Raw genomic sequence first — 19,575 nt, 5'->3', positions numbered from 1 at the left:
AGCTTAGGGGGGAAACTGAGCTCTGGACTCCAGGCTCCTAGCCGCCGCATGCCACCCTCTGAATGGCCTCTCCCTCATTCCTCGCATCGATGTGCGGGGAAGTGGGATGCTGGGAAGCGCGTCAGTCCCGCTTGTGAGTGGTAGGTTTGTGGATGGGGGCGGGGTTCTCTAAGAATTAGAGAGCCGAAGGCGGCGGTGCTCTTGTGGCGGTTCCATGGTGTAATGGTTAGCACTCTGGACTCTGAATCCAGCGATCCGAGTTCAAATCTCGGTGGAACCTGTGTCGTCTTGTTTTTTTTCCTCAACAGATTTTTAATTCATTTACTTAGTCACTAAGTGATTGTAGTACAACTACGATATATATGGCCTTGAACGAAATGGGGACAGAATTTCTCAAAACAGTCTTTGACTACGAAGACCCTTCGGTTCTGTAGTCACTGTCACCTGGCTGTCTCCTAAGAGACTCACTTCGCCCCTTTTTTTTTTAACCTGGGCCTCTGCCTCAACGCTAGCTTCAAAAGCTTCGATGTAACTTGATTCCTTTTGCTAGAATTTTTCAACCTCCAAATTCATTCAAGGGCAGGCGCTTTTCGCTCCTTTTCTCTGGAAATCTCTCAAACTATCTCCAGATGTCATTCAGAGAACTTCGCCCACCCTCCTCATCAAGATTCATCAAGAACTTCTTGAGCCTTATTTGTCATCCTCTAAACTAAACCCGTTTACATAATTATTTCATTTAACAAGCAGAGCAAAGAATGGCAATTTTCATTTTAGCGGACATGTGGATACTAAGACACAAGTGACTTGCCAAAGATCACGCAGCAGGGCCTCCCTGTATTTGAAAAGAGTTCTTTTATTACAAAATGCTTTTACCATTTGCTGCCATACCCCCTACCACCTATATGCAAACCCCCAGTTTAGACTTTTGGGCAAGGGTGCCTGTGGTGAGCAGGATAATGACTCCCTGAAGATGTCCACTTCCCAATCCCTGGGAACTGTGAATATGTTAAATTAAGTGGCAAAGGGGAATTAAGGTTACAGATGGAATTAAAGTTTTAAATCAACTGACTGTAAAATAGGGAGATAACCTAGATTCTCCAGGTGAGCCTAATTTGTCACAGGGATCCTTAAATGTGGAAACCGGAGGCAGTGATGTGGTGTGAGAAGAGCTCCACTTAGCCGTTGTGGCTTTGCAGATGGAGGAAGGGGGCCAGGAGCCTAGAGATGCAGAGGCTTCTAGAAGACAAGAAAAGGCAAGGAAATGGATTCTTCCCTATGGCCCCCAGAAGGAATACAGCCCTGCAGACATCTTGATTTTAGCTCCATGAGACCACCATGCAGAATTCTGACCTAGAGAACTATAAACTAATAAATTTGCATTTTAAGTCACCAAGTTTGTGGTAATTTGTTAAAACTGCATTAGGAAACTAACAGTGCCATTTTCAGTGCTTTCTGTGATGGTATAAGTAATAGACGGTTTATCTAAGGCCTAGATACTGCCTTGTGCCAAGGTATTATCCACATTGGGGGAGACGCACAGTATTCTCAAGCAGCTAAATACTGTATGTACGACAGATGATAAGACACAGTCCTACCTCTCCTCAGGTGAGTAAACAAATGGGCCCAAGAAAAGGGGGATATCACTAACTAGAGAGTTCTGAAGTTGTAATTAATGAGAGCTCTGGTGCTAGGTGTCACAGTTCAGAGAGACTGAGATAATTAGGAAGAACTCCCTGGGGAAGGAGGAACTAGCACTGACCCCTGAAGGAAGAAGCAAGGAAGGAAACTCATTTTGACCCGTGGAGGAAATCCGATGATAAAAAAACATGTTTGGTAAGGCATTAATGCCAGAAGAGTTATTATGAACTTTTCCCCTTTAAGCCATTGTTTCTCAAGGTGTGTCCTGAGAAGGTCAATAGTATTACTCAGAAGAATTGCATGGCCAAATAAATTGAGAAGAATTACAGTCTCTCCTGCTCTAGAAGTTTCCTTAGCACATTGGCATTTTAAAGTCTAGATATTTCACTCTGAAGAAATCTTTTTTTAACTGTGTTAATCACAGCATTTCCTAGATTCACCAGACCACAGAACTCTTTTCCCATGGAACACCTGTTAGCATCTCTCTGAACTCTTTGGGGGATCCATAAAAGATTTTGGACAGAAGGATGTTGAAGTCAACGTGGTCTTAGAAAAAGTAAGTTGGCTGTGGACTGCAGGACTGGGGTAAAGAAAGACTGGAAGTGTGAGTATCCGTTAAAAGGCTTTTGCAATTAACCAGGTACAAACTAATAGAAATGGAGTACCCCGTGGGAATAAAGGAGAAAGAAAAATCAAAGGCTATTACAGAAAAAAAAAAATGGTAAATGGAATCCATGGACAAAGAAGCGAGGGTTTTATGTTCTTGTTTTTTTTTTTGGAGGAGGGGTAGTAATTGCTTGATGTGTCTTTTTTAATCTCTCAAGAAATATAGGAATTTATGTAAATGACTTAAATAATACAGAAATATAGACTAAATCTTTTTTTTTTTAAGGATTCTATTTTTAAGTAATGTCTATACCTAACCTGGGGCTCAAATTTACAACCCCAGAATCAAGAGTCACATGCTCTGCCAACTGAGCCAGCCAGGCACCCCCCAAAATAGGGAGTAAATCTTTTTTTTTTTTTTAATTTTATTTATTTATTTGAGGGAGAGAATGAGAGAGAGAGAGAGAGAGAGAGAGAGCACATGAGAGAGGGGAGGGTCAGAGGGAGAAGCAGACTCCCCACTGAGCAGGGAGCCCGATGTGGGACTCGATCCCGGGACTCCAGGATCATGACCTGAGCCGAAGGCAGTCGCCCAACCAACTGAGCCACCCAGGCGCCCGGGAGTAAATCTTTAAGGGCCTCCTCCACTTCAATTTCTCCTCCAACCCCAGAGATAACTGCTACATTTTTTTTAATGTATATAAGATCAGGTTTGTGTACTGTTTTTCATTTTGGAAAAAATCTTTCCACATCAGTCCATACAGTTTTAATTAATTTGCTACAGTTTTTCTTAGCAAGAATATACTATAGTTGGTAACCATTCCCCTTCTCTTAACCTAGGATATGGCAAATACTGAAGGTTCACTAAATTAAAACCTATTCCTAACCCATTTCTTCCTTGCCCACTTGCCCTAGAAGCTGGAAAGCCAAATACTCACTTTCCCAGCTACTCTGCAATATTTTATATACTACTATTTGAGTATCTCAAATATTGAGAGAGAGAGAGAGAGAGAGAGAGAATGCACAGGGAGAGTGAGAAGGAGAAGTAGACTCCCTGTTGAGCAGAGAGCCCAACAAGGGGCTCGATCCCAGACCCCTGAAATCGTGACCCAAGCCACTCGGGCACCCCTGATTTTTAATGTTATTAATGATGCTTTTTCCCATATGTTAGTTTTAAATTTTAATTTAATCAAATCTCTCTCATTTTTTTATGGCTTCTGGGTGTTGCATAAGAAGGCTTCTCCACACCAAGATTATTCAAATATTTTTTCTTCAAATGCTTTATAACTTTTTTCTCCGTCCAGATTTTATTTATATTGAGGATGATGTGACATAGGGACCTAAATTAATTCTTTCCAAAAGGATAGCCAGTTGTTTCAACATTATTTGAACTGTCCATCTTTTCTCACTGATTTGAAATGCCTAATTTATTATAAATGAGTTTCACATATATAGATGAGTCTGTTCTTGAGTCTTCACAACTTACTTCTGGCAGCTACAGAGGAACACTGCTCACATGGCCCTTCAAGAGAGCCTGTTTTGAGAAGTGTAGTTGGCTGAGTCTCCAGCTGCCACACCTCCAGTATCTACTACAATGTTCACACTGAAACCATGATTCTTCTGGACTGTTTCAATGACTGAGCGTGATGAAGGTACTAGAGTTGGGCCAGTTCTATCTAAAATGACACTTCTTGGGGCACCTGGGTGGCTCGGTTGGGGGTCTGCCTTCAGCTCTGGTCATCGTGGTCCAGGGTCCTGGGATTGGGCCCCAAGTCGGGTTCCCTGTTCACTGGGGAGCCAGCTTCTCCCTCTCTCTTTGCCCCTCCCCCTGCTCGTGCTCTCTTTCTCAGATAAATAAATAAAACCTTTAAAAAATAAAATAAAATAAAATAAAATAAAATGAGACTCTTCTAATGGGCAGGCTTTGGAGCTCTCCATTGGCCTGGCTCAGATTTTCTTAGAATTGCACTACAGTCTGGGGTGCCTGGGTGGCTCAGTCAGTTAAGCCTCTGACTCTTGATTTCAGCTCAGGTCAGCGATCTAGCCCCACGGGTTCTGTGCTCAGCGGGGAGTCTGCTTGCAGTGCTCTCCCTCTGTCCCTCCGCACCTCATGCGCTCTCTCTCTCTCTCTCTCTCTCTCTCCAACACCAAAAAGGAAATCTTAAAAAAAAAAAAAAGAATTGCACTACAATCTGAGGCTCTTCTTACCCAATCCTCCTTTCTTCCCTCTCTCCTTGCATGGGTATTAGACCTACATTGTGGTCTGAAGACTCTCCTTCTTCCTGTTGTTCTTCACAGGCATTTCTCCCAAATGAATCTCTTACACTTCTAATTCCAGAGGACCTGACCCTGATACAATCCCATTAATCAAGTTTTCTATTTCTATGCCAATATCACACTGCTTTATGCTTTATTACAGCTTTATAGTCTATTTGATGTCTCATATATGGTACTAAATGAGTAAATATTTGTATAGTGCTTAGAATAGTGCCTGACATAAGAACCACATGTATTTGATAAACAAAAATAAATACAGCAATTCCTTCTCACTGTTTTGTTTTGGGTTTTTTTTTTTTTCCTAAACTTTGACTCTTTTTAGGGACTTTCTTTTTCAGATGAACCTTAAACTTCTTAAGTTCCAAAAAGATTCATATTGGGGTTTTGATTAGGATTTCATTACTAATCATTAAAAATATTTTTTTAGAAATGAAATACAGAGTTTGGACAAGATGTACAAAAATATGAGATTCTGCTTATGAAAATACAAAAAAAGTCAAAGAGATCAGAGGTTTAATATCTATTTGGAATAATGATTAATAGAAGAAGAGAAGGGGCGCCTGGGTGGCTCAGTCAGCTGAGCATCTGACTCTTGATTTTTGGCTCAGGTCATGATCTCAGGGTCATGGGATGGGAGTCTGATTGAGATTTTCTCTCTCTCAAAAAAAATAGGAGAAGGGAGTGGGGGAAAAGGCAAAATGTTGACTTTACTTTCAGGCATGTCCAACTTAAACAGCCGGTAGGAAAACCAAAAGGAAATATCCAGTAAAAAGCATAGAAATATAGATTTAGAAATGTCTTTTTTTTTTTTAAAGATTTTCTTTATTTGAGAGAGAGAGAATGAGAGAGAGAGAGCACAAGAGGGAAAAGGGTCAGAGGGGAGAAGCAGACTCCCTGCTGAGCAGGGAGCCCGATGTGGGACTCGATCCCGGGACTCCAGGATCATGACCTGAGCCGAAGGCAGTCACTTAACCAACTGAGCCACCCAGGTGCCCTGTACTACAGTTAAAAAGTGTGTTCTCCCCCCTCATTGTAAATTCAGAATATACAATGCAAACTGGCCTTTCAACTACATGTGCTATCATTCTCATGTTATAAATGAAAATGTTCAAGTTAGGTATTGGGCCAAGTCCTCTAAGTGCTGGTGCTCTCTTTCACACTTTCTGAGGGGAGTTGGCAGAGGGTCTCAGGCCCTCATACCCTTACTCCTAGAATCTGTTAGGTGGATTTCTGATGTACAGGTAAGGAGGTAGGGGTGCTAAAGCATTTACACCCAGACCAGAAGAGAAAAGCACTTGTTAGCATTTAATGAACGCCCTCAAATGTGGCTTCAAGCTACTAGAACGCAGGCGCCCCCGACACCCTTAATCTTCTCCTCTGCTCTTCTACTGAAGAATTTGGCCTACACGATGACAGGCTGTTTTGGGAGTTTTCCCTTTCCCAAAACTTTGTAGTAGCCCGATCGCACCACATCAATGATAGGAGCAGCTCCAGTCTTGTTTTTGGCAGCATTTACCCGTGTCTGCTCACTGACCAAGGTCCACAGTTTATCAAGGTTGACAGTTGGGCAGAAGCTCTGGTTCCTCTTTAAGTGGTAATGTCTCATACCAACTTTTCCAAAGTATCCTGGGTGATATTTGTCGAAGTTGATCCTGTGGTGATGCATGCCACCAGCATTACCCCAGCCTCCTGGGTGCTTCCGGTGCTTGCCGATGCGGCTGTGGCCGTGGCTCACGTGGCCCCGAAGTTTCCGGGTCTTCCTCAGTCTGGATGGCATGTCGGCAGCTCAGACGGAAAAGATTTAGAAATGTCTTAATGAAAGAAGCAAGATCTGGAATATACCCCATCCTCTACCGCCTGGGAGGCAACTTTACATGGTTGTTGAAAACAAATTGAGGACTGATAGGTCTGTGCATAAACTCCAGCTCAGCCATTCACTTGCTGTATCACCTTTAATAATTTATCTAATCCTCTTGGAGCTCAGTTCCTTATCTGCAAAATGAGGACAGACATGAAGATTGAAATAATGAATGTATAGCTCTTAGCACCATGCCTGGCACATTGTAAATGTTTAGTTAATGCACTGGGTCTCAACAGGGGCCAATTTTGCTCCTAGGGAATTTGATAATGTCTGGAGATGTTTTTAGTGTACAACTGGGAGGCCCTCCAGGCATCTAGGGGGTGAAGACCAGGAATGCTGCTAAACATTCTACCATACACCGGACAGCTCCACACAAAGAATTATCTGGCCCAAAATATCAGTAGTGCCAAAGGTTGAGAACCGTGAGTTAATAGTAAAGACTAGCCAGAGGCCACACCGGGGCCTATGGTGGGAAAAGAGCAGCATACCATGAGCCTCACCTCTCCAACCTTGCTCATCTTTGAAAGGCTGACCATACCCCCCATGCCTCGGGAAGAGTGTCCAGGACAGACATATTTCCCTTCAGTATCTCATAAAGCAGAGCCCAGAGAGCCACCAGCCTGACACTAAATACTTCCATATGTGCGTCCTATTTGTTAAGTAAACAGATCTCAGTGTCCTATTTCTTGATCCAAAAGGATTTTTACAGTGTCATTCACTTTATAACTATTAAATTCTACATATCAGTTTCATGCTCTTTTTTATAATACTAGGTTTATTTCACAATAGAAATTTTTTGAGGAAAAAAATTAGACCCTTATGAAGTGGTGACATTTGTTTTCTTGCTTTTTATCTTTTCAATTGAGTATATTATAAGGTGACAAATCATACATAAGACAAGGAAATTCTCAACTTCAATTATCTGATTACAGTCACTAAAGCACCGAATAGCCTTAAAGGAAGAAATGGTAAAATATACATATGTGTACATATATTTAAGTTATAAACATACATGTTTAAAATAAATGTGTATCATAGGGGCGCCTGGGTGGCTCAGTTGGTTAAGCAACTGCCTTTGGCTCAGGTCATGATCCTGGAGTCCCGGGATCGTGCCCCACATCAAGCCCCACATCGGGCTCCCTGCTCAGTGGGGAGTCTGCTTCTCCCTCTGACCCTCCCCCCTCTCATGTGCTCTCTCTCTCTCTCATTCTGTCTCAAATAAATAAATAAAATCTTTAAAATAAATGTATATTATAGCTTATTATTTATACCAAAATGCTACACAGCTCAATCAGATTTTTTTCCATATCATGAAATCTGAATCAGAAAAACTTCTGACTTTCATTATAACACTTTACCCTTCACATAATCTTAGTCTTCTAGGTTCAGGACTCATAGATCACAGATCATATAGCACAATCATCTTTCAAAAATTAAAAAGAACGGCACTATCAAGAGGATGAAAAAATCACCCACAGAATGGACAAAATACTTACAAATCATATAAGTGATTCATACCCAGAATATATAGAGAACAACTACAACTCAATAACAAAACAACAAAGAAAAGAAAAACACCCAATTCAAAAATGGGCAAAGGACTTGAATAGACATTTCTCCAAAGAAGATATACAAATGGCCACTAAGCACATGAAAAGATGCCCAACATCATTACTCATTAGGGAAATGCAAATCAAAACCATATGAGATATCACTTCACACTCATTACAATAGCTATTATTAAAAAAACCAAACAAGTGTTGGCAAGGATGTGAAAAACCTGTACCTTGTATACTGCTAGTGAGAACGTAAAATGGTGCAGCCATCTTAAGAGTTTGTTAAAGGGTTTGGTGGTTCTTTAAAAAGTTAAACATACAATTACTGTATGGTACAGCAAATCTACTTCTAGGTATATACCCAAAAAAGTAAAAGTACAGACTCAAACAGATACATGTACACCAACGTTCATAGCAGCATTATTCACAATAGCCAAAAAATAGAAATAACACGGGTTCCATCAACAGAGGGATGGATAAACAAAATGTGGTATGTACTAACAGTGTCATGTTATTTAGCCTTTAAAAAGGAGTAAAATTCTGATACATGCTACAACATGGGTGACTCCTGAATACATTATGCTGTGTGAAATAAGCCAGGTACAAAAGGACAGATAGCATACGATTCCACTTATAGGAGGTACCCAGAATGAGTAAATTCTTAGAAAGTCAAAAGGACCGGGGAGCTATTGTTTAGTGGGTACAGAGGTTCTGTCTGGGATGATGAAAGAGTCTGGAAATGGATGGTGGTCTTGGTTGTACTTAATGCCACTGACCAACTTCCATTGGTTAAAATGGTAAACTTCACATATATTTTGAAACACAAAACTACAAGGAACTGGATTTCAGTTTTTAAAAAATGGAGAAAAACAGGAAACAGAAGGTCAGGATAAAAGGGCAGATAGTGGCACAAGACTGGGAACAGGCTACTGTGAGTTCCTCAGGCTTTCCAGGATCCCTGTCTTTCTGGGGCTCTTTGCCTCTTTCCCTGACAGCCTCCCAGAATTTCTGTAGGCTGGCTGGCTTTTTAGAACAAAGTTAGCTTGTTCATCCTCATCCACACCCATCCCAGAAGTGACACCCCCTACGGCCTCTGAAATTCTACCATGACAGTCATTTCTTTGGACGAGTACCAATTAGCAGCTGCCTTCCTTCCCCACACTCTTGCCCTGTGCCTCTGTATGTGGTTGTGTGTTTACTACCACCTCTTAGAAGAGTGAATTGGCTTTGGCACTGTGGAACCCCACCAAGTCCATGCAATCTCCCATGTGGATAAGAGCTATGCTCATTCAAAAGAGGAAAAAAACCCAGCAGACAACCAGTCTCATTTTTGTTTCTCAATCATCAGTGGGTGGGTGGGGGGGACCTAGATCTTTTAGAAATTTAAAAATAGAAATACCACAATACTAAATTGGTCATGGTAAGCAAAAAGAAGATAAAAGTGACACTTTTAGATGTAGAGCCAAAGCTTAAAACAGGGGAATAATTACTGTATGACCCAGTCAATCCGCTCCTAAGCATTTATCTGAAAGACATGAGAGCATATATCCAAACTCCTATATATGAATGTTTATAGCATACGCCTTTGTAATAGCAAGAAACTAGGAAGAGCCCAAACGTCCATGAAAAGGTGAATGGATAAGCACATTCTGGTGCATCTACACAATGGAATACTACTCAGTAATACTGGATACACACAACAAAGTGGATGAACCGTAAAATAATCATGCTGAGTGAAATAAGCCAGAGGGGAAAAAGTACACATTGTATGATTCCATTCATATAAAATTCTCGAACATGCAAACTGACTTAGGGTGAAAGAAAGCAGACGAGTAGTCCTAGAGACAAAAGGGGGGGGTGGCGGTTAAAGGTATGAGGACATTTGTGGGGGTGAGGGATATATTTGTTGTCTTGGAGTGATGATAGTTTCACAGGTGTATGCATATATCAAAACTCATCAAGTTTCACACTTTAAAAATGCAGCTTATTGTTTTTTAAAAAAGAGAGAATGAGAGACAGAGCACACAATCTGACAAAAGATCCTCCCTCATCTTCAATATTTTACTGAATGCAAGGCTGGAATGCATAAATGCGAAACAAAAACACCCCTGCTGCACTCTCTCTCTCTCTCTCTCTCACACCCACACACACCCACACACACTAATCACTCTCTAAATTACCCGAGTGTTTCCTTCACAATATGTCTAAGTAGTGTCCCTTTCCATTCCCACAGTCACTGGTCTGGTCTAAGCCCTCCTTCCCCACCATTACGCTACAACCTAGCCTTACCCTCAATCCAACATGGGCTGCCAGAATAATCTTGACAAAGGACACCTCCAACCACATGACCCCAATTATCCAGAGCCCATCACTGGAAAATCCAAATATGTACGCCTATGCCTGAAAAACTAAAGGTTATAAAATAAAACGTTAGAAGTGGTTACCCCTAGAGAGTAGGATCATGGGTGATTTTTTTTCTTTTGCCTATCTGTTTTCTAGATTTTGCAGTAGTTTTTTAAATAAAAATATCCTTATTGGTCTTGCTGAAGATCATTCTTGCAGAAAGAATGAATACTCATTGTCAAATATTCAAATAGTACTAATACAAATGATATTGGAGTACAATAAAGTTGGAAAAGGCAGTTTGTTTCCTCCTGGTCACCAACACTGTGGTTGCCTCCCCAACATCCACCCCATCCCTCCCATCCAGGAAGCAGCCAGGCACTTTGGTGGGATTATCTCCACCCAGAGTTCTAAGAGTGGCTTTTGGAATGGTCTAAACCTGCAGTTCTCAACCTTAACAACCAAACCCTGATACTGTAACAAACATTCCATAATACTACTTTACCATCCTGACTTAACAAATCAACAGATCATGTATTATGATATAACTGATGATATAATGCTATAACATAAAGGAGAGATAGTAGGACAATAATTCATTATAACATGATATGTATTTCAATATGTAAATGCTTGGGCACAACAATAAGAGAAGACATAATGAGGTAGTTAGGTGCTTGCACCTAATGTCATTCATTCAACAAATAGTTTTTGAGCACTATGTATTGAGCACTGTCCTAAATTTACTGGAGATACAGACAGAAATCCCTACCTCGTGAAATTTACATTCTAACAGGGTGATGGGATACAGACAACAATCAACATGATACTTAAGTAAATTATATAGTACATTAGAAGTTAATAAGTATTATTGGTGGGGGAGAAACCAGAGTTCAGAGTGGTAGGGAAGCCAGTAGGGGATTGCAGTTTTAAATTAGAATGGTCAGGGCACCTGGGTGGCTCAGTCTTTTACGCATCTCCCTTTGGCTTAGGTCATGATCCCAGGGTCCTGTTGAGACCCGCATCAGGCTCCCTGCTCAGTGGGGAGTCTGCTTCTCCCTCTGCCCCCCCTTTACCCCTGCTCATGTGCTCTCTCTCTCCCTCTCTCCACCCCCTTTGTCTCAAATAAATAAAGTCTTTTAAAAAAATAAAATAGAGTGGTCAAGGCAGGTCTCACTAGCGAGTCACATTAGGGCAAAGATTTGAAGGAGGTAAGAGAATGAATCATGCAGATATCTAGGGGGAAAGTATCCAGGCAGAGGGAATAGACCGAGCAAAAGCCCTAGGGTGGAAGCTTGTCTGGGGAGTGTGTGTGCTTTAAGTAGCCCGTGTGGTGGATTGGAGTTAATAATAGAAGAAAAAGCAGAAGCGGGAGATGAGTCAGAGAGGTAACAGAGCCAGATCTCGCAGGGCTTCATAGAGCATTGTAAGGCTTGTACTCTCAGTAAAATGGTGCAACATTAGATGGTTTGGAGCAGAGGAGTGACATGATCTGATCTACATTTTAAGAAGAAAAATCTGGCTGCTCTGTTGAGAATAGATTGTAGGGTGGAAGCAGAGACCAGTTGGGGGTTTGTTACAAGAATTCAGGCGAGAACAAACACAACAGCTACAAATGCATTCAGTACCGTATTTCATAGAATCTAAGATGTCATTGATCATAGGATACATCCCAATTTCAGGGATAAAATATGCGGTGTGAATTGCATTATGCAGTGTGAACTGCAATATGCAGGGCTGAACTGGTAACTCAAATACCATAAGTGGTGTTGGTTGTGGAAAACATGATTTTCTGAAATAGTGAACAACTCTTGGTAAAGATCCAAATGAAACAAAGTACTATTTTTTCTCACTTTACCCATAATTCTCACATCTTGAAGTTCAGTGTATATTAAGACCATACAAAAAATAGTTCGTGTTTATATATAAAATGCAGTTAGGGTCTAAGTTCAGGTTATTATAAACAGATTTTTTTTAATGTACATTAATGTCAAGTAGGACATTACAAGTCATGCAAGATGTGGGAAAATTCTGTATTGGATTGGATTGTTCTATACATTATCAGAATCCAGTATCTCTGCCCCACATTCTCTAAATGTCCAATCATTATAACAACCAAAATGACTCCCTAAGTTTACAAATAGGTTCCTAGAATGTGAGGCCAGCATAGTGCATGATTTCAGGAAAAGGCACCTGCCCAGGACTACGGTATGACAGGGGACAGAAGCCCATAGGCCCGAATGTGCCAGCAACCCTCCCACCACCAGGGGGAGCCAGCCTCAGGGTGAGGCCTTTACCTTTTTAAAAAAAATGTAGGTTTTTTTAAATTGTGGTACAAAATACATAAAATTTACCATCTTAACCACTTTTTAAAGATTTGTTTATTTGAGAGAGAGAGCACATGCGCATGTGAGCAGGGAAGGGGGGTGGGGGGCAAAGGGAGAGCGAGAGAGAGAGAGAGAATCCTTAAGCAGAGGCCCCACTGAGCTTGGAGCCCAGTGCAAGGCTAGATCTCAGGATCCTGAGATCATGACCTGAGCTGAAATCAAGAGTCAGAAGGTTAACCGACTGAGCCACCCAGGCACCCCGCATCTTAACCATTTTTAAGTGTACTTCACATTTTTGTGCAAACAATCTCCAGGACTCTTTTTATCTTGCATAAAGAAACTCTATACCCATAAAACCACAACTCCCCATTCTCCACTCCCCACAAGTCCTTGGCAGCCACCATTCTCCTTTTGTCTCTGTGAGTTTGGCTACTCTAAGTACCTCATATAAGTGGAACCATACAATGTTTGTGCTTTTGTGTCTGGCTTATTTCATGTAACATAACGTTCTCAAGATGCTTTTACCTTTGAAGGCAAAGGACAAGGCAGAGGAAAGCTAGCAGCTGAATGACATTGTTGAATCCTTTCATCAATCCTTCAACAAAGCCCCCTTTACGGCTGGACATTTTGGTTACTTGGCCAACATATTCCACTTATTATTTAGGCATATTTGTGTCTAATTTTCTATTACTTGCAGATGAAAACACAAAAACTGATACCCTCCCCTTCTGTCCTCAAATAATATTAACAGCTTGGTATATATTCTTTCAGACTCTTTAATATACAAATAAAGATGTATATTTTATTTTTACATAAGTGAAATTCTGTAGTACTTTTAAGCAACCTAATTTTTTCACGGACATCTTCCACTATTAATAAATATAGATCTAGGGCGCCTGGGTGGCTCAGTTGGTTAAGCGACTGCCTTCGGCTCAGGTCATGATCCTGGAGTCCCGGGATCGAGTCCCATGTCGGGCTCCCTGCTCGGCGGGGAGTCTGCTTCTCCCTCTTCCCTCTCGTGCTCTCTATCTCTCATTCTCTCTCTCTCAGATGAATAAATAAAATCTTTAAAATAAATAAATAAATAAATAAATAAATAAATAAATAAATATAGATCTAGCTTAAATTCTTCTAGAGCCCTGTTGTATGGATGAACCAGAGTTTATTAAACCAATCCGGCATCGACAAACATTTAGGATCTTAGTGTTTTGATTACCGTAAACATGCTGTAGTGAACATCCTTCTGCACATTTATTTCCTTTGAATACATTCCTAGAAGAAATACCTTTCCAATGGCTTATTAATTTCTATTCCCAATAATAATGTGTAAGAGTTCCTGATTCTTTATAGTCTTAAAAATATTGTCCATCATTTTCATCTTTACTAATATAACATATAAAAATAATATCTGGGGGGCGCCTGGGTGGCTCAGTTGGTTAAGCGACTGCCTTCGGCTCAGGTCATGATCCTGGAGTCCCGGGATCGAGTCCCACATCGGACTCCCTGCTCAGCAGGGAGTCTGCTTCTCCCTCTGACCCTCTTCCCTCTCGTGCTCTCTATCTCTCATTCTCTCTCAAATAAATAAATAAAATTCTTTAAAAAAATAAAATAAAAAATAAAAATAATATCTGGGGCACCTGGGTTGGCTCAGTCAGTTTAGCGTCTGCCTTCAGCTCAGGTCATGATCCCAGAGTCCTGGGATCGAGCCCCACATCGGGCTCCTTGCTCAGCAGGGAGTCTGCTTCTCCCTCTCTTCCCCACTCGTGCTCTCTCCCTCTCTCAAATAAATAAATAAAATCTTTAAAAAATATATCTAACTTTTATTGTAATTAGTAGTTCTCTTTCGCAAGTAAAGAATTTTTTAAATATTAATTGGCCATTTTCATTTCTTTTCTTGTGAAATGACTGTTGAAATCCTTTGTCCATTTGCCTATCAGGGTATTCATCATTTGCCTAATAACTCATAAAAGCTCTTTAAAGAAGTAGGCATATTAAAACCTTATCAATTAAATATGTTGCAAATATCTCTCCCAGTTTATTATTTTTATTTTAACGTTTTTAATGAAATCTTTTCCATACAGAAGTTTCATTTTTGTAGAAGCATTATTTTATTCTCATATGAATAGCCAGTTGTCCCCATATTTATTGAATAATCTGTCTTTCCTGTTTTGAAATGCCATCTTTACATCTTAAATCCCCACACTAAAACTTCACAGTATATGGATCTGCTTTAGAGCTTTCTATTTCATTCTATTGGTTCTTTTTTCTACCCATGTGTCAGCTGCTCCTTCTAATTCTTTTTTTTCTTTCTTTCAAAATGTTCTTGGCTTTATCACATTTGTTTTTCAGATGAACTTCAGAAACAATTTAAGAAATTCCAAAGAATCTATTCTGATTTTGTTTGGAATTGCAATTACAGATTGATTTGTGACGAAATGACTTATTTTTTATATTGAGTTTTGCCTTTTTTATGTATTTTAGTAAAATAATGTTGTTTCCTCTGAAAGCTCCTACACATTTTAGATTCAGTTTATTCATAAGTATTTTATAACTTTTGCTATTACTATAAGCCAAATATTTTTCTAACTGGCATGTATGTTGTTTGTGTGTGTGTGTGTGTGTGTGTGCATATGTGTGTGTTTACATACATACCTATATAGTATATATATCCTTTTAGCCACCTTCTTGAACCCTTTAAAAAATTTTCTCCTTACTTGGAGTTACCTCAATATATAAAAAAACAGTCGGGGCGCCTGGGTGGCTCAGTCAGTTAAGTGACTGCCTTCAGCTCAGGTCATGATCCCAGGGTCCTGGGATCGGGCCCCGCATCGGGCTCCCTGCTCAGCGGAAAGCCTGCTTCTCCCTTTCCCTCTGCCTGCCCCTCTGCCTACCTGTGCTCTCTGTCTGTCAAATAAATAAATAAATAATATCTTTAAAAAAAAAAGGTCTCCAAACAATGATTTTTTAAAACTTCTTTCAAAAGTCATACCTTTTATTTATTTGTCTTGTCCTATCATATTAAACAGGTCTTCCAGAAAAACATTTAAGAATAGATGTAGTAACTGGAATCTTTGTCTTGTTTCCATTTTTTTTATAGTGTCAGTTTTTTTCTCATTTTTTAAAAGATTTTTATTTATTTAACACAGAGAGAGAGAGAGAGAGAGAGAGAGAGTGCACACAAGCAGCGGGGTGAAGGAGAAGCAGGCTCCCCGCTGAGCAGGGAGCCCCACATGGAGCTCAATCCCAGGACCCTCAGATCATGACCTGAGCTGAAGGCGGCCGCTTAATCGACTGAGCCACCCAGGCACCCCTTCTTCCATTTTTTAATAACAGTTTTGTTGAGATATAACTTATATACCATAAAATTCACCCTGCTAAAGTGTACAATTTAGTGTACACTTAGAAAGGTAGGGCTGAATCCTAAAGGCACTTACAACTGGAGTCTGATAGCTAACTATAGTCCTTACAGTTGACTGAGCATTACATTTCCACAGTTGCCATATTTGTATTACAATCTCTTAGGTATATATTATCTCACAAAGTTTAGAATATCCTCCTCTTCTTTAAATAATATTTTGTATCCCCCAAAGTCCCTAGCATAGCTTCTTGGCCATGGTAGGACCTCATTAAACATGTGTGGAATAAATAAGTAAGTACCTACCCACTAATTTCAGGATATTCAGATAATTCTGGGCAGAAAAGCATTTGACACAGCTCTTACCAATGGTATGCTGGTAAATGTTTAACAACTGGTTCTTTTTTTTTTTTAAGATTTTATTTATTTATCTGTCAGAGGAGAGAGAGAGAGCACAAGCAGGGGGAGCGGCAGGCAGAGGGAGAAGCAGGCTCCCCGCTGAGCAAGGAGCCGGATGCGGGAATGGATCCCAGGAAGGACCCTGGGATCATGACCCGAGCCAAAGGCAGAAGCTTAACTGACGGAGCCACCCAAGGGTCCCTTAACAACCAGTTCTTAGGAGTACTGATTTCTAGTGTTTGCTGATTTCCAAGGTATCAGTATTCCCACCATGGTCAATTTTGTTACCTATATGATGTTAAACAAGATGCAAAATTCCTGAAAATTTAACAATCAGTCCTCTCAATCTGATACAAGCCAGCTCCAGCACACCACTGGTTCTTAACCTCAAAGAGGTTTTGGCGTGTTTTTTCTTTCCTTTGGATTTTTTATTTATTGAAAGATAAAATTGGAATAATGTTAAATGAGATTTAAAAAACTAATTCACCCATAATTCATCTACTCTAACAGCTAACATAACTCCACAGTTTTCTGTGTTCTCTTCCACTCTTTGCTTTATGCATACATATTTTAACTAATTGTAATCATCCAATTCTTTAAAATGTTTTGTTTTAGCAAATTCAAATATATACAGAGTAGACAGAATAAAATAATAACCCCATGAACTACTACCCAGCCTCCCAGAACATTAACTATGCTAACTACACCAGCTACTTGCCTCCCACCCACATTTTTTTAAACAAATCCCAAACATCACATCCTTCCATCTGTAAATATTTCAATAGTAACCATTTAATTTTTCATTCAGCTTTTTTTCACTTGTAGTCTAAAGAAGACAAAATCATAAATAATTCAACCAAGAAAATATTTAAATATTCTGATGTGGGCCGTGAGAATTGATTTAAGGGTCAAGGGAGGACTGTCTAAAAGCTACAACATCTGAAGAACTTTAGCAAATCTTTTCCATTTTCGTCATCCTTCTTTTTGTGGCAAAGTGCAACAGAACCCAATTAAAATCCTACATGTTATCTATATACACAGAATCACATATAACATGGATCAGATCAATCAGTGTCTCTATACATGAAAAAATAACCATCAAAGCAAATTTTATTTATTACAATTAAATCCCAAGGCAATTATTAGTCATGTTCTCTAATTGAGCAATTTTAAAGATTTCACTACAAACCCCCTTGGACATATTTTTTTTTTAACTTTCCATCTGATGATCCATTGGTCCAACATTTCCTGGAAGATAGATTATTGTCTCCTTCCCTCATTCTATTAATTCATGCTGTCCTCAGGCCTTCAGGGAAGAGCAGTACAGAGCATGCCACATTGAAGCCCAGTCACAAATACAAATCTGGCAAACAAGAAGTCCTCATTATTCCCACATTTTCCATAAGACACTTGATCCTCTAGTAGAGTAACTCAGTGTAAACTGGGAGTGGGGAGCAGAAACTGTTTATTAATTTTATAACCCTTTTAGACTATTAGTTACAATTTTGGGCATACACTATCTCCTACCATGGCTCTAGCTGCAGGGTAGATTTTATTGTATCCAATTTGCGGGTGAGAAAACCAAGACCAACAGAGACTTACTTACTTACTTACTCAAGATCGCAACACTTAAATGTGGTGAAGCCAGATCTGAACCCTAGTGCATCAACTGGGTTATCTGGCTGCAAGCAAAAGATTGGCTAAGTTCAGCCAAAAAAGAGGATATTAAAAAGAGGATATTAGGGGCGCCTGGGTGGGTCAGTCGTTAAGCGTCTGCTTTCAGCTCAGGTCATGATCCCAGGGCCCCGGGATAGAGCCCCACATTGGCCTCTGCGGGAAGCCTGCTTTTCCCTCTCCCATTCCCCCTACTTGTGTTCCTGCTCTCACTATCTCTCTGTCAAATAAATAAATAAAATCTTTTTTAAAAAATCTTTAAAGGGGCGCCTGGGTGGCTCAGTCGTTAAGCGTCTGCCTTCGGCTCAGGTCATGATCCCAGGCTCCTGGGATCAAGTCCCACATCAGGCTCCCTGATCGGCAGGAAGCCTGCTTCTTCCTCTCCCACTCCCCCTGCTTGTGTTCCCTCTCTCACTGTGTCTCTCTCCGTCAAATAAATAAATAAAATCTTAAAAAAAAAAAAAGAGTTTGGGCGCCTGGGTGGCTCGGTTGGTTAAACGACTGCCTTCGGCTCAGGTCATGATCCTGGAGTCCCGGAATCGAGTTTCACATCGGGCTCCCTGCTCAGCGGGGAGTCTGCTTCTCCCTCTGACCCTCTTCCCTCTCGTGCTCTCTATCTTTCATTCTTTCTCTCTAATAAATAAATAAAATCTTTAAAAAAAATCTTTAAAAAAGAGGATATTAATTGAACAGCTCACAGAATAAATGGGAAGCCATATAAGACAGGGCTGGAACCAAGGGCAACAGGGATGACCCCATCCTCTAGTCGAGAAAGTATGAACATCAACCATTTTTTTTCATCCTTCTGTCATTTTGTTCAAGACTCAAAGTTCATGGAAAGAGTCCTCCCACGGTCTTTAACTTCAGAAGGAGGCAGGACATGTAATTTACTACTCCATAAAGAAGCCCCGTTCTGTAGAAGTAATTCCTCAAAAAGAATTCAAGTCACAGTTTTGAAGAGTGACATGGATGCTGGGTGTGAAAAAAAAAAAGTTCTGTGATGACATCTTGAATGCACTGTGCAGATCTCCCTCCAAAGAGGGACTTGTCACTCCAGCTGTGGGAGTGTTGTTTATAGAGAGACTTCAGCTGTCAGTCCTTCAGGAATTGCCTTTGCTGCAGAGAGCCACTTCATCCATGGTTACACCCTTCCAGGGACAGCCCACATTATTGAAGTTGGGGTAAAGCTTCATGGCACAACTCTGTAGGGCCATTTTCACTCCAGAGCCCCTGTGAGGCTGACTGGGGCTGTTGGGAGAGCCTGCAGCACAGCTCCGTTTTTCCCTGTACCCACACCTGCTTCCTACTCCTCCCTTCCATAGGTGTGGTTTCCAAGAGACGTTTTAAAAATAAACATCCTGAATGCTAAACTCCGTCTCAGAGTTTGTTTTCTGGAGAAGCCAACCCCACTTACCCATTCTGTCTGACACCAAAAGTCCCACATTTTTACCCCACCGATTGTAATTACACTTCATTATGACTTTTTTTATTATGGTAAAATATATGTAACATAAAATTAAACATGCTAACCATTTTAAA

The 19,575-nt window shown here is 40.5% G+C and overlaps 1 protein-coding gene and 1 non-coding gene across 2 annotated transcripts; one reads left to right on the top strand and one right to left on the bottom strand.

Moving 5' to 3' along the window:
- The first annotated feature begins 208 nt into the window (after window positions 1–208).
- Window positions 209–280, top strand: TRNAQ-CUG (transfer RNA glutamine (anticodon CUG)). Its single transcript has one exon. It is a non-coding gene; the product is annotated as a tRNA-Gln (tRNA).
- Window positions 281–5,800: 5,520 nt separating this feature from the next.
- Window positions 5,801–6,313, bottom strand: LOC112833357 (large ribosomal subunit protein uL15-like). The gene has a single exon (XM_073877217.1). It carries the CDS (start codon window positions 6,296–6,298, stop codon window positions 5,924–5,926), a length of 375 nt encoding a protein of 124 aa, XP_073733318.1. The 5' UTR covers window positions 6,299–6,313; the 3' UTR covers window positions 5,801–5,923.
- Between the last annotated feature and the right edge of the window lie 13,262 nt (window positions 6,314–19,575).

The sequence above is a fragment of the Callorhinus ursinus genome, unplaced genomic scaffold (assembly GCF_003265705.2).
Source record: "Callorhinus ursinus isolate GAN/ISIS: 27379988/994484 unplaced genomic scaffold, GSC_fseal_2.0 scaffold25, whole genome shotgun sequence".
NCBI lineage: Eukaryota > Metazoa > Chordata > Mammalia > Carnivora > Otariidae > Callorhinus > Callorhinus ursinus.
The sequence above is the reverse complement of the archived record's forward strand: the minus strand, read 5'-3'. Positions and strand labels throughout refer to the sequence as shown.

Coding starts and splice junctions, on each gene's coding strand:
- LOC112833357 (XM_073877217.1), bottom strand. CDS start 6,298: ATGCCATCCAGACTGAGGAAGACCCGGAAACTTCGGGGCCACGTGAGC.